Source organism: Populus trichocarpa, chromosome 19 (assembly GCF_000002775.5).
Source record: "Populus trichocarpa isolate Nisqually-1 chromosome 19, P.trichocarpa_v4.1, whole genome shotgun sequence".
NCBI classification, from domain to species: Eukaryota; Viridiplantae; Streptophyta; class Magnoliopsida; order Malpighiales; family Salicaceae; genus Populus; species Populus trichocarpa.
This window is the reverse complement of record NC_037303.2, coordinates 865,792-879,491: the sequence shown is the minus strand read 5'-3', so window position 1 is coordinate 879,491 and position 13,700 is coordinate 865,792. Positions and strand designations below refer to the sequence as shown.

Here is a 13,700-nt window from a genome sequence, read left to right as displayed (position 1 = left end):
CATACCAGCCCGAGTGAGAATGTCAAGTGTATATTTATGTTGTCAGAGCATAAGACCCATACCAGTAGGCGTAACCTCAATACGAAAAAAGTAATGAACAGTACCTAAGTTGCGAAGCTTAAATTCTGAGCTCAGTAGCTGGATGAGGTGTTGAAGCAGAAGAGAGTTGCTACCCGTAAACAGAATATCATCAACATAGACTAGAAGATAACAAATATCAACACCAATAGAGAAGATAAATAAGGAGCTATCCACCTTAAAGGCACGAAAACTAATAGATAGCAGGAAGTCATTCAGACGAGTGTACCAAGGCCGTAGAGCCTGTTTTAAACCATATAGAGACTTATACAATTGACACACATGAGAGGAGAGAGCAGAGTCAACAAAACCTGGAGGTTGTTTCATGCAGACCTCCTCATCAAGAACGCCATTGAGGAAGGCATTATGGATATCAAGCTGATGAATTTTCCAATCACACAAAATGACAATGAAGAAGACTAATCTAACAGTCGCGTGTTTGATAACTGAACTAAAGGTTTCAGAGTAATCAATACCTTCTTGCTAAGTGAAACCTTTAGCAACTAGACACGCCTTATACCTCTCAATGTTGCCATCAGATCTGCGTTTAATCTTGTACACCCATTGACTACTAACAACATTCATCGAAGGGTGAAATGATACTAAGGTCTAAGTTCTATTAGCACGTAAGGCCTAAATTTCCTCGCGTATAGCACTATGCCATGCCTCATACCTGTTAGCATCATTAAAAACATATGGCTCATGAGTAGGAAGAGAAACTACCCGACTGAAGGAGGCAGCAGAGACGGTGGTAGTTGCCGTGGACAGTGATGTCTTGGGTTGTCGAGGACGGAGAACCATGTGTGTTGGTGAGTAGCTGGGTGTGGAGAAGGAGAGCTAGTACCTGGAAGTTGCTGGAGAGGATACGAGGAAAGGTCTACACAGGGCTGCAGGTCGGCTGGGGAGGCGGTGGAGGGACTGGTTTATGCAGCAGACACCGGCGAAGCTGCTGCAAAATTAGGCTGTTATGCAGCATCAGACCTGAAGGCAAGAGTATCTAGTGATGGGGAACCTGTTCTTGTATAATGATCATTTGAAAAGCAAGCAGCTGGTGACAGTATGGCAGGGCTAGATGGGGGCGAAGCGGAGGTAGAAGCTGTGGGCAAGTGGGGGGTCTGTTGGGGTGCGGTAGAGGGCAGAACAGGGGTGTTGTTTGGGCCGGTTGGTAAAGTGGTAGGCTGAAAGAATTAGGGAGGATGCAAGGGTGGAAGGTGTGTAGGCTGTGTGGAGGGTATTGGTGTATGTGTTATCTGTTCAGAGTTCGCAAACAGAAAGACATTTTCATGACAACGAACATGACGAGAGACATAAATACGATGAGAAGCAAAATCAAGACAATGATAACCAAGATGAGATGAGCTATATCCTAAGAACACAGATGGAGAATAACGAAAATCCAATTTGTGAGCTTGGTATGGACGCAAAAAGGGAAAACAAAGGCACCCAAAAGTATGCAGAAAATTATAATCAGGAGTACGACGAAACAAACACTCAAACAAAGATTTATTTTGGAGAACAAGAGTAGGCATGCCATTAATAAGATATATCGATGATTCAAAAGCATAGTTCCAAAATCACAACGGTGCACTACACTAGCCTAAAAGGGTTAGGCCAGTTTCGATAATATGTTGATGACGATGTTCAACGATGCCATTTTGTTCATGAGTATGAGGGCAGATAAACCGATGATGAATTTAACTTACGATATTCACCGCTCCAATTAGTTTGAACATATTTAATTTTAAGTGAAAACTGACACTCAACAAGTGTTTGAAAATGTTAAAAGATGGAAAACACATCAAATTTGACAACAAGCGAATAAGACCATATATGTTTGGTATGTGCATCGATAAATATAACAAAGTAACAGAAGCCATCATAAGAAAACATAGGGGCAGGACCCCAAACATCACTAAATATTAAATCAAGTGGGGTAGAAGTTTTGTGACCCGTAGGTCACAACGATAGACGCGACGACTTGCCTAAAGGACAAGTTTTACACTAAACAAGAGAACGTCTAGAAGTACATACAATTTTATTGCCGGAATCTAACAAATTTAAAATGCGAGGGATTGGATGACCCAAACGATGATGCCACAGATCGACAGTCGCGGAGGTGCAAGGAGACTAAAAAGTTTAAGGAATTGACTTGGCAGAAGACTCGGAGAGGACATAAAGACCATCATTACTCTGACTAGAAAGGACAACTTCCTTAGTGACGAGATCCTTAACATAAAACATAGAAGCATGAAATTCAAAATAAACATGATTATCACGACATAATTTTTGAACAGATAACAACGGTTTGGTAATATGAGGCACATGAATAACATTAGATAATGTAAAAATATGTTTTAGGGGAATGTAACATACTATGTCCAATATGTGATATGTCAAGGCCCTTACCGTCACCAGTATGCAAATGATCATCACTAAGATAGGGTGTAAAATTGGTCAGAGTTGCAAGATCAGGTGTGACGTGTTGATTCACACTGATGTCGGGGAACCAAGTCACAGTAGAAACATTCCCAACAGCAAGGTGAGCAAAGGGCTGTTGGGTATTGCTGCGAAATTGGGGACAATGGGGAGCTGTGTGACCAAAACTGGAGCACAATTAGCAGCGAACATACTGCTGTCCCGACCACTGGCTACTGCTGGTGTGGCGCCTGTTCTGCTGCCAATTGTTTGGCTGCCAGTCTGCAGCAGATTGGCCCCTGTTCTAGTGAGTGTAGCGGTTGTTGTTGGGACGCCAATTACCTCGAGAATGACCCCTGTTATGGCTGAAGTTTGAGCTATGATGAGACATAGCAAGATGGGCAGAGGGCTGTGGTGTTGGCAGCAGAGGTGGTTCGACAACAGAGATGAAGGCAGCAGAGAAGCAGTGGCGTCCAAGGACTAAAGAGAGTTATTGTGCAGAAATTCATGGGTGAGAAGATGGCTGTGTAGATCAGCATATAATAGCGGTTCTGCCTTGGTTATAAGACTTGTTACCAAGTCTTTGAACTCACCACGAAGGCCACGAAACACATAGAGATTGAAGTCTTCAAGGGATATAGGGTGACCAACAACAACCAATTTGTCAAATAACGATTTGGCTTGCTGCATATAGATACTTACTGATGAGTCACCTCGCCGAAGAGCTTGGAATGAACCATGGAGTTTATGATGCGAGAATTGGACGGAGACGCAAGGGCTTTCTCAAGAGTGCGCCAAACACAATGCGAGATATGAAAATCTATCACGAGATGTAACATATCCACGGAGAGGGAGGAGAGTAATGTACTCAAGATAAGTTGATCTTGTTGCTTGCAACGAAGAAAAGAAGGGCTAATTGTAAGGAAGGACCAACAGAACTGTCAGAAACATGAGATGGAGGACACGACATTGAACCGTCAACGAAGTGAAAAACACCTTGACCTAGGAGATAGGGCTTCATCTGCATTCACCAATAGAGATAATTTGTGCTCGTAAGTTTCAACGAAACAACTTGGTGGGTGTTTGATAAAGCAATGGTAGCTGGAGTTTGTGTTCCCATAATGTGCAGAGGAACGACAGAAACTTGCGAGGAGAAGTCAGAGACATGCTCTGCAAGTGGAGGCTGCTGTTGTGGAAGAAAGACACCACCAGCAGTAGTAGAATCTATTTAGGAAAAGCAAAGAGAAGGCCGCTGCAAGGGGGAGAGGGAGAAAAGAGTTTTGACGGCAGAAGACTCTGATACCAAGTTGAGAATAATTAGGAGGCTTAACCTATTAGTTAGCCAACCTTCTCTCTCTCTCTCTCTCTCTCTCTCTCTCTCTATATATATATATATATATATATATATATATATATATATGCGTACGTGCGTGTGTAGGGCAATATACAATAGTAATAGTGGAGGTTACAACACAAGAGTATGACTACAATATTTCCTATATAGTATGCGTATAATATTTCATATATAGATACATTAATAATATAAATCATGAATTAGAAGATGGTAATTAAGTTGATAAGTAATGGTACTCTAAACTGATGCTCATTGATCATGGATTCACAAACTAACTCACTCTGATTCTTGTGTTAAAGTTCGTAATTATATGCAGCTCTTATCAAATTAAAAAGAAAAAGAAAAAGAAAAAGAAAGAAAGAAAGAAAATCATAGAAAAAGGACGACCAAATTAAAGGTGAAAAGAAGCTTGCTGTCTCTTGGATTATAATCTTTGGTAAAGTTGCTGCTTCCTTCTCACGGTAACAATCTCTTCCACATCTCATCTAGTCTACCACTGATTTTGCTTATTTCCCTCACCAAATTTCTTGAATTTTTTTTTTTTACGATCTCTGCTTCCTTTTCTGATTGAATCGAATCATCTGGAGCTCAACATCTTGCACATATCATCTTATTATACCATTCCCTGTTTTCCTTTCCCCCCTCAGTACGTACCATATCTCATTATACATTCTTCTCTGCTCTATCTCTCTGTTTTTTTTCTCCTGAATACTGCTCAAGCAAACCAGCACTCGAAGAACAACTCGAGTATAGGTAAAATATTTATACTTCAGCTTCTTCAATTTTTTTCTTTTTATCATTTTGATTTTTCACCACCTAAAAACATTCTGAAATTTACTGGAAACGGGCTCTTTGAATTGCCTTGGTAATATAACGACTTGACAAGTCTTTGATCAACTCTTCGTGATGTCCATATATATATATTAAACAGATTCTGTCCTTGATGTCCATCTTCTTCCGTCAGTGTAACTTTGCCCACCCTTTGCTTTCTCTCGTTTCAAATTGATTATACTTTCCACTTTTCAAATTTATAGTCTTAATGTCAAACGTGGGATTTTGTAGTTATGATATATGAATTGCTCGTCTATCAATATATTTAAGTATTAATCAATAAACTCTTTGACATCTATAAGAAAATTAAATATGCACAGGGTCCATCTTATCATGTATGGAATTATTTTTTATTATTTTTCAAATTAAAACCTTTTTATTCAATATTTTTGCTTTTTTTTTTCTACAGGAGGAGAAAATGTTACGATCATATGATCCATTTTGGAATCATGTTAAAAAAATGGACGATGGTATGGAGTGTAAGTTTTGTGGGCATTTATTTGCCAAAGGTACTTCCATTTCGAGGATCAAATTGCATTTATCAGGAGTTACAGGCCGTGGTGTTAAAATCTGTAAAAATGTCCCAGAAGTAGTTCAACATGCAGCCCGTGCAACAATTGATGGCCCTCCAGAAAAAAAACTTAAAACTGTAGCAGGCTCTGGAAGTAACGAGGCCAATAATGCAATTTCAGCTTCGGCACAAGAACAGAACAATGAAGGGAGACATGTAGAAATGGCACAGCAAGGAGAAGCTTTTTCCCCTGGAGCGCTCGAAGAGTGGGTGGATAGCATCACCGATAAAGAGATAGAGCTTATGCGTGATGCATTTGAGACTATATCGAGAACAGAACAGGTGCTGCATCTGGAGAGAGGTAGCTCTCTTGAGAGGCCATCAATTAATCAAGCTGATGAGCCTCGAGGAGATTCATCCCAACCAACAGATTCGTTGTGCCTTGACCATGGAATATATAATGATCAACTCTGGTCTCCATCTGTAAACAACGATGTCATTATGAATGATGTGCAGAACATGGTTAGAGTGAGGACAGAACCAGAGGAGGGGAGGGAGGAGGAGGAGGAGAACAATAGTGGAAGATCAGTGCAGCCTGGCGTAGAAGCTAGTTCTTCCGGAGGCCTTAAATGCGATGCAAGAGAGACTAGAGGAGATCCATTACCTATTGGCTCTACAGGGCTAGTGGGTCGAGCATTTGAAGAGAATATGCATGTTATACGGTCTTTATTAATAGACGATGGAGTCTCAACCATTGGTATTTATGGAATGGGAGGAGTTGGTAAAACAACAATGCTGCAACATATCCATAGTGAACTTCTACAAAGACCAGACTTTTATTATGTTTACTGGGTGACTATGTCTCGAGATTTTAGCATTAATAGATTGCAGAATCTTATTGCTAGACGTCTTGATCTAGATCTTTCAAGTGAAGATGATGATGTGAGTAGAGCTGTTAAATTGTCAAAAGAACTAAGAAATAAAAAAAAATGGATTCTCATTTTAGATGATTTGTGGAACTTTTTTAGGCCACACAAAGTGGGAATTCCTATCCCATTGAAAGGATGTAAGTTGATTATGACAACTCGATCAGAACGGATTTGTGACCGGATGGATTGCCAACACAAAATGAAAGTGATGCCACTTTCTGAGGGAGAAGCTTGGACTTTGTTCATGGAGGAACTTGGACATGACATAGCATTTTCTCCAAAAGTTGAACGAATTGCAGTAGCTGTTACAAGGGAATGTGCTGGTTTGCCATTGGGGATTATAACAGTGGCGGGAAGCTTGAGGGGAGTGGATGACATACACGAGTGGAGGAATACATTGAAGAGATTGAAAGAATCAAAACTTAGAGACATGGAAGATGAGGTATTCCGGTTATTGAGGTTTAGTTATGATCGATTAGATGATTTGGCCCTACAAAAATGTCTCTTATATTGTACATTGTTTCCTGAAGATCATAAGATTGAAAGGGAGGAGTTGATAGATTATTTGATCGATGAGGGAATAGTGGAAGGAATAGGGAGGAGGCAAGAAGAACATGATGAGGGCCACACCATGCTCAATAGACTTGAAGATGTCTGCCTATTGGAATGGGGTAGATTGTGTAATGTTCGTAGATTTGTCAAGATGCATGACTTGATAAGGGACATGGCCATCCAAATACTGCAAGAGAACTCTCATGTCATTATTCAAGCAGGTGCACAATTAAGAGAATTACCGGATGCAGAGGAGTGGACAGAGAATCTTACGAGAGTTTCACTAATGCAAAATCACATTAGAGAAATTCCTTCAAGTCATTCACCAAGGTGTCCCCATCTGTCAACTCTATTACTATGTCATAATGAAAGGTTGAGATTTATTGCAGATTCATTTTTTAAGCAATTACTTGGGCTTAAGGTTCTTGATCTGTCTTATACAAATATTGAAAATTTGGCGGATTCTGTCTCTGATTTGGTGAGTCTCACTACATTATTGCTTAAAGGTTGTGAGAAGTTAAGACATGTACCATCATTACAGAAGCTCAGGGCATTGAGGAAGTTAGATCTCTCTAATACAACACTTGAAAAGATGCCTCAAGGCATGGCATGTCTATCCAACTTGAGATATCTTAGAATGAATGGATGTGGTGAGAAGGAGTTTCCTAGTGGGATACTATCAAAACTCTCTCACTTGCAAGTCTTTGTATTAGAGGAGTGGATGCCTACTGGATTTGAATCAGAATATGTCCCAGTAACAGTTAAGGGAAAGGAAGTAGGGTGCTTGAGGAAGTTGGAAACTTTAGAATGCCACTTTGAAGGCCGTTCTGACTTGGTAGAGTATCTTAAATTTCGGGATGAGAACCACTCACTAAGTACATACAAAATTTTTGTAGGTCTGTTTGAGGAGTTTTATCTTTTAGATAAGTATTCGTTTTGTAGAGATAAAAGTGTTTGGTTGGGTAATTTGACTTTCAACGGAGATGGGAATTTTCAGGACATGTTCTTAAATGACCTTCAAGAACTGCTGATTTATAAATGTAACGATGCAACAAGTTTATGTGATGTTCCATCCTTGATGAAGACTGCAACTGAACTGGAGGTCATCGCCATTTGGGATTGTAATGGCATAGAGAGCTTGGTTTCATCTTCTTGGTTTTGCTCTGCTCCACTACCATCTTCATCTTATAATGGAATATTTTCAAGTCTTAAAAAGTTCAGTTGTTATAGATGTAGAAGCATGAAGAAGATGTTCCCTCTTGCCTTGTTGCCAAGCCTCGTAAACCTGGAACAGATTATAGTTTATGGCTGTGAGAAAATGGAGGAGATAATATGGACAAGATCAGATGAAGAAGATGTTGTGGGTGAAGAAGAGAGCAGCAGCAACATCGAATTCAAACTCCCTAAGTTAAGAATTCTGGACTTGTATGACTTGCCAAAACTTAAAAGCATTTGTAGTGCAAAGCTGATTTGCGATTCTCTCGAAGAAATTCTAGTATCATATTGTCAGGAGCTAAAGAGAATGGGAATTTTCCCCCAATTGCTTGAAAATGGCCAGCCATCTCCTCCCCCTTCTCTTGTAAGAATATGTATATATCCAAAAGAATGGTGGGAGTCAGTAGTGGAGTGGGAGCATCCGAACACAAAGGATGTCCTTCTACCCTTTGTAGTGTTTTCATAGGAGATGACTCCATGCTTAATATTTGATTACAGGTAAGCTCGGTGATTCCTCTCTCTCAGTCTCTGTCTACCTTAGGTCTAATTTTAATGAATTAGCCTCAACCATAACAACTCAATGATTGGTCAATCTAATGATTTTGCTGGTACCATCCTAACCTTAAAATTTCTTTTCTTAACTGTTTATAGTATTTGAAATGATAATTGAAATATAACAGAAAGAACGTAATTTGGTAGGGATAGTTTTTAATTATTGAGTTTTTATGCTACCGACAATATTTTCTTGCTTGTTTTTCCGATGGGGATCTTCAAGCAGATATTGCAAGGCCAGTTAGATTTTGAGTCTAAGCCATGACCTAACATTTCAAGCAGTGCCAAGGATCTCTTAAGAAAATGCATGAACATGATCCAAAGGAATGGCTAACAGCTCATTAAGTGCTATGTAAGTGTCATCAATTTGCTATATGTAAGGAAGCATGCTAGGAGTACTAGGCTAAAACATGTTCTAGTGTAGTCATTACTGGTGGATCTTGCAATTTACTAGGTTCTGGATGACAGATAAAAAAGAACTCTTGATTCTGCTGTTTTGTCACCTTATCAACTGGTTTAGTATGTACTCATATTTACGCCAACTTTCTCAAAACAGGGCATCTCTTCCACAATATCCGGAAAGGCCTCCAGTTTCTCTTAGGCAGTAAGCAGCAGAGTGGCAAGAAATTTCAATCTGAATCTGCTGAGAAGTGTTTGAAAATCTTACAACATCAAGGCAAAGCTCCACAAAAGCCTCAGAGGGTTGGGTTTTTCTAAATGCATCAATGGGACATAGTTCCTCCACCTTGTGTAGTGTTTCCGCTCCATGGGAAAACAGCAAATGTTCATATCTTCTCGTAATAATGATTCTACTGTCTGTACCAAAGCAATCTATTCATCCAGCTAACATCATCAATGTCAATAAGAACCTTTTTAGTGCACAATCTGTCCCTTATCGCATCTATTCCTTGTTGGGGAATTCCGTCACCCATGCGCGGACCGGGGGTGTTCTAATAGTTGCCCATAGGAGGCTTAAGCACACTGGGACAATATTTAACGTGGTTCAGCAAAACCGCCTACATCCACGGGAGAGAGTCCATATTATTTAGAGATAGAGAAAGGATTACAACACAATACATGGAGGAGGAGGATCACTTCACTCAAACTCAACTCCCAGCTCTCTTGCTGCACTTGGAGCTGCTGCAATGGCAGCAAGGCTGCTGCCATTGCAGCCCTTCACTTTCTCTCTTGTTCTCTACATTTCTCACCACTCTCATCTCTCATTTTGCTCTCTCACGTATGCCTATAAATAGGCAAGTATGGTGACTTCTCTTCTTCAACAACAGCAGCTGCACATGGGTTGATACATTTGTCAATGGTGGGTGCAACTACCATTGACAAATGGTAACCCTACTCCTTAGGGTAGGTTGCCCAATAATGGCAAATCCCAACATTCCTGAATAGAGATTCCCAGCTATAAATTTTCTCTCCTGTATCTGAGACAGAAGTGTTTCTTGTTGTTCAACAGCCCTGTTTTGCTTCGACATTTCTCTAACATTTGCAAGAAAGAAGCTGCTTTCAAATTGATTAGAAATTTTGTTGTAAATAGCTTTGGCAACAGGTGTCCCTGTTCGACCAATCTCCCTGATCCCTACCATGCGAACATCATTTGACCCATTGCTTAACATACAGTATACATGCATATGAGAATCTAACCCAACAGGATAATCAGCAACATGTAAGAATGTGCGTTCCAATATATTCAAGACCTTGTCAACAATTTGAACTATCACACATAAAATAAATTTGTAATATGATTATGAAAACTAGATCGAACTTAAAAGAAATTTTATTTAATCTTTTTATAATATACTGAAATGAAAAAAAAACAAGGAGTTTGAATGAAAAATTCAAAAAATAATAACTCTGAAAATAATAAATTGATATCTCTTTTCATCTACAGAAATTACTATAAAGAAGCATAGTCTAAATACCATCCCGGCAGAGTAGCTGCTTTTCTTAGAGCTTCCTTCCACTCCTACAACTTTTCTGTACTCACCATGGTTATAAATGCAGATATTCTCCAAAATGCTTCTTTTGTTCTTCATTTCTGATGGATCCACATTATAGAACACAGGTAAAACCACCTGTCCCTTAATTTGATTCCTTACATCAAATCATCTTCACCAGCTCATTCAAGCAATAAGTAGAATTCCTTATATTTTTTTCTACTTATTTTAATTATTGATTTTAAAAAAAAACTTCAATCATGTTTTCTTTTAATTAAAAAAAGGCTCTTAATAAAAAAAATATTTGGTAAAAAAATACTTGCAATAGAAAAGAATAATCATTTAATAAAAAAATATTTTTTGAGAATCTAAATTATAGCATTTTGTATAAATATCTATTTTAATTATTAAAGAACTAAGTAATAATAGATTTTGAAAACTATCCCGCGACATGCGGGTAGATAACTAGTTTTTTCTATAGGATAAAATGGTTCAATCAAATTATTCATTTTGGAATGATGTTGTTCTTCTTTTTCTTTTTTCTTTTCTGCCAAGCCATGCTCAAAATGATTCGACCAAATGATCCAGTTTGGCGTCATGCTGACAGATCTTCCAGGGCATATGTTGAAAATATGGATGATGGTAGAATGAAGTGTAAGCTTTGTAGGCAATTGTTTGCCCAAGGTACTTCCATCTCGAGGATCAAATTCCATTTGTCAGGAGTGAAAGGGCGTGGTGTTAAAATTTGTGAAGATGTTCCAAAAGAAGTTCAAGATGCAGCCCTTGCAGCAATTGATGGCCCTCCAGAAAAAAAGCTTAAAACTGTAGCAGGCTCAAGCAGTAACGAGGTCCCTAATGCACAAGAACAGAACAATGAAGGGACACATGTAGAAATGGCACAACATGGAGAAGCTGTTTTCACTGGAGAACATGCATGGGCAAATGATTTCATTGGAGGAGGGATTGAGCTTGTGCATAATACATCGGAGCGTAGACCAGTATCAGAGCAACTCTGCTCTCCAACAGTAAACAATGATGTCATTATGATGAGGTGATTGGAGGGATTGAACCTATGCATAATGCACCGGAGACTAGACCAATAACAGAGCAAACAAGTCAAGAGCGTGAACGAGGAATCTGTGACTTCTCTTCTTCTTCCACGGTGGATAATGTCATTGGCAATAACATAGAAAACCCAGCCACGGGATTCATGCAGCCTGGTGCAGGAGCTAGCTCTTCTGGAGGCCTTAAATACTACACTAGTGAGACTAGAGGAGATCTGTTACCTACTAGCTCTACAAAGCTAGTGGGTCGAGCATTCGAAGAGAATAGGAATATGATATGGTCCTGGTTAATGGATGATGAAGTCTTAACCATTGGTGTTTATGGGATGGGGGGAGTTGGTAAAACAACAATGCTGCAATATATCCATAACGAGCTTCTAAAAAGATCAGATATTTCTCGTCATGTTTATTAGGTGACCGTGTCTCGAGATTTCAACATTAATACATTGCATAATCTTATTGCTAAACGTCTTGACTTAGATCTATCAAGGAAAGATAATGATCAAAGTAGAGCTGCCAGCTTGTCAAAAGAACTAATAAAGAAACAAAAATGAATTTTTATTTTAGATGATTTGTGGAACTCTTTTAAGCTAGACAAAGTGGGAATTTCTTTCCAATTGAACGGATGCAAGCCGATTATCATAACTCGGTCAGAAAGGGTTTGTTACCGGATGAATTGCCAACACGAAATCAAAGCGATGCCACTTTCTGACGGAGATGCGTGGACTTTGTTAATGGAGGAACTTGGACATGACATACCTCTTTCTCTAGAAGTGGAACTAATTGTAGTAGCCGTTGCAAGGGAATGTGCTGGATTACCTTTGGGAATTATTACAATGGCAGGAAGCTTGAGAGGAGTGGAGGAATATTGATGTAGTCAAGTCTGCGATAATGAGTGATTCTGAACAGTTAAATATAGATCTGTCATAATTAGATGAGAATCTGCTTCAGACAGGTTACATGGATAACCTAACAGATGCATTTATAGACCAAAAGAATAGGTCTAAACCTAAATTAAGATTAGTTGCATCGGACCAGAATAACAACTCAAAAAGATCATAACGTTTCAGAATGGAACTAACTCAGCTTCTCATCAAGGACCAATTCTTACAATGATGATTCAGATTCAGACACACCTCCAAGAAGGTATCGACCGTTAACTTATATTTATGATTCTTATAGTGTTGCCTTCTTTACTTGTGAACCACAATGTTTTTCAGTAACAAATTCTTTGTTTATCTGGCTTCTGCTATTATTTTCCAACATTTATTTCTTAGTTAGTCATATACATACACTTCCTGCAAATAACAGAAATCTTTTGTGTGAATCAATAATAGAGATCAAACAATTCGACAACTAGGTTTTGCGACAACAAAGTCTGAAAGGATGAATTGTATTTCAAATAATTTTCACTTAAACCTTGAATAATACATAACAGTTTAATAGGATTCGTGGGACTCTGAAAAAATTTAAAATTATTGGTATCGCAGCGTTTATGTTTTTTTGAGAAACTTAGTAGTTAGCCACATAATTTTCTTTCCTTAGTAATTGCATATTTGTCTCCAACGATTTGCAGTCTCTTGCTTGTAGTCTCTTAATCGTCCCGTGGAATCTCTGAAATTTATCGAAGTTTCTTGCATTCGAATAGTTTGAGGCTTCTCAAGTTAGTGAACGTGGAAAATATTTGAGGGAGTAAAACTTGTTTCCTGACAAATCTAGTTCCATGAACATGGAAAATAAATTTCGACATTGTCAGGTAACTGACATCGATTAGACTGCAGTATTGCAGATCCAGATATCTTAATTAATATAGGACACCACAGCGAGGAAAAGCTATATATCCAAAAAATTGCTTGGGGCTGCAAGTCTTCTTGGAGAACGAAAAAGGATGGTAGCTGGATCCCGATGAACACTCTTAAGGTATTCAAAGACCTGGGGAAGCTTGAATGCTCCGCACTTGGTTTATTCATTGTAAACTTGCCAATTTTTGAGCTACCTTCGTAAGATTGTCACACCCGCGGCGGCTTTAAAAATATTTCATGGAAATTTCTGGTATTTTGTTTTTTAATGAGAAATGGTTTTATTTAAGGAGTCGCTACCTAGTATTATGATTACTATGAACCGTAACTAGTCAATAGAGATTCTATGGTATGAGATTGGTTACATTAAAGGGAAGATATTATCACCCCTTAAACGTTCTGCTTGAGACAGGCTGCATTGTTAGTTTTGTCTTAAATTGCTAAAAGTTTG

At 38.8% G+C, this 13,700-nt stretch overlaps 3 protein-coding genes across 4 annotated transcripts; 2 read left to right on the top strand and 1 right to left on the bottom strand.

Moving 5' to 3' along the window:
- The first annotated feature begins 4,274 nt into the window (after positions 1-4,274).
- Positions 4,275-9,321, top strand: LOC18108003 (probable disease resistance protein At4g27220). 2 transcript variants are annotated; one of them, XR_008058207.1, is made up of 4 exons: positions 4,275-4,600; positions 5,088-8,383; positions 8,664-8,789; positions 8,994-9,321. XR_008058207.1 is itself a non-coding variant. In XM_052449556.1 (3 exons), the coding sequence occupies exon 2, from the start codon at positions 5,097-5,099 to the stop codon at positions 8,349-8,351; it is 3,255 nt and encodes a 1,084-aa protein (XP_052305516.1). In that variant the 5' UTR covers positions 4,275-4,600; positions 5,088-5,096; the 3' UTR covers positions 8,352-8,383; positions 8,994-9,321. The 2 variants fall into 2 exon arrangements, 1 of the variants encoding a protein (XP_052305516.1); XM_052449556.1 differs by lacking the exon at positions 8,664-8,789.
- LOC112325325 (uncharacterized) lies at positions 8,985-10,035 on the bottom strand. The gene is made up of 2 exons (XM_024591723.2): positions 9,792-10,035; positions 8,985-9,268 (listed from the first exon to the last, which is right to left on the bottom strand). The coding sequence occupies exons 1-2, from the start codon at positions 10,033-10,035 to the stop codon at positions 8,985-8,987; spliced, it is 528 nt and encodes a 175-aa protein (XP_024447491.2).
- Positions 10,036-10,952: 917 nt separating this feature from the next.
- LOC127904789 (uncharacterized) lies at positions 10,953-11,840 on the top strand. Its single transcript, XM_052449655.1, has one exon. It carries the CDS (start codon positions 10,953-10,955, stop codon positions 11,439-11,441), a length of 489 nt encoding a protein of 162 aa, XP_052305615.1. The 3' UTR covers positions 11,442-11,840.
- Positions 11,841-13,700: the final 1,860 nt, after the last annotated feature.

Coding starts and splice junctions, on each gene's coding strand:
- LOC18108003 (XM_052449556.1), top strand. CDS start 5,097: ATGTTACGATCATATGATCCATTTTGGAATCATGTTAAAAAAATGGAC.
- LOC112325325 (XM_024591723.2), bottom strand. CDS start 10,035: ATGGTAGGGATCAGGGAGATTGGTCGAACAGGGACACCTGTTGCCAAA. Junction 9,269..9,791: donor TGGGCAACCTACCCTAAGGA/GTAGGGTTACCA, acceptor CTGGATGAATAG/ATTGCTTTGGTACAGACAGT.
- LOC127904789 (XM_052449655.1), top strand. CDS start 10,953: ATGATTCGACCAAATGATCCAGTTTGGCGTCATGCTGACAGATCTTCC.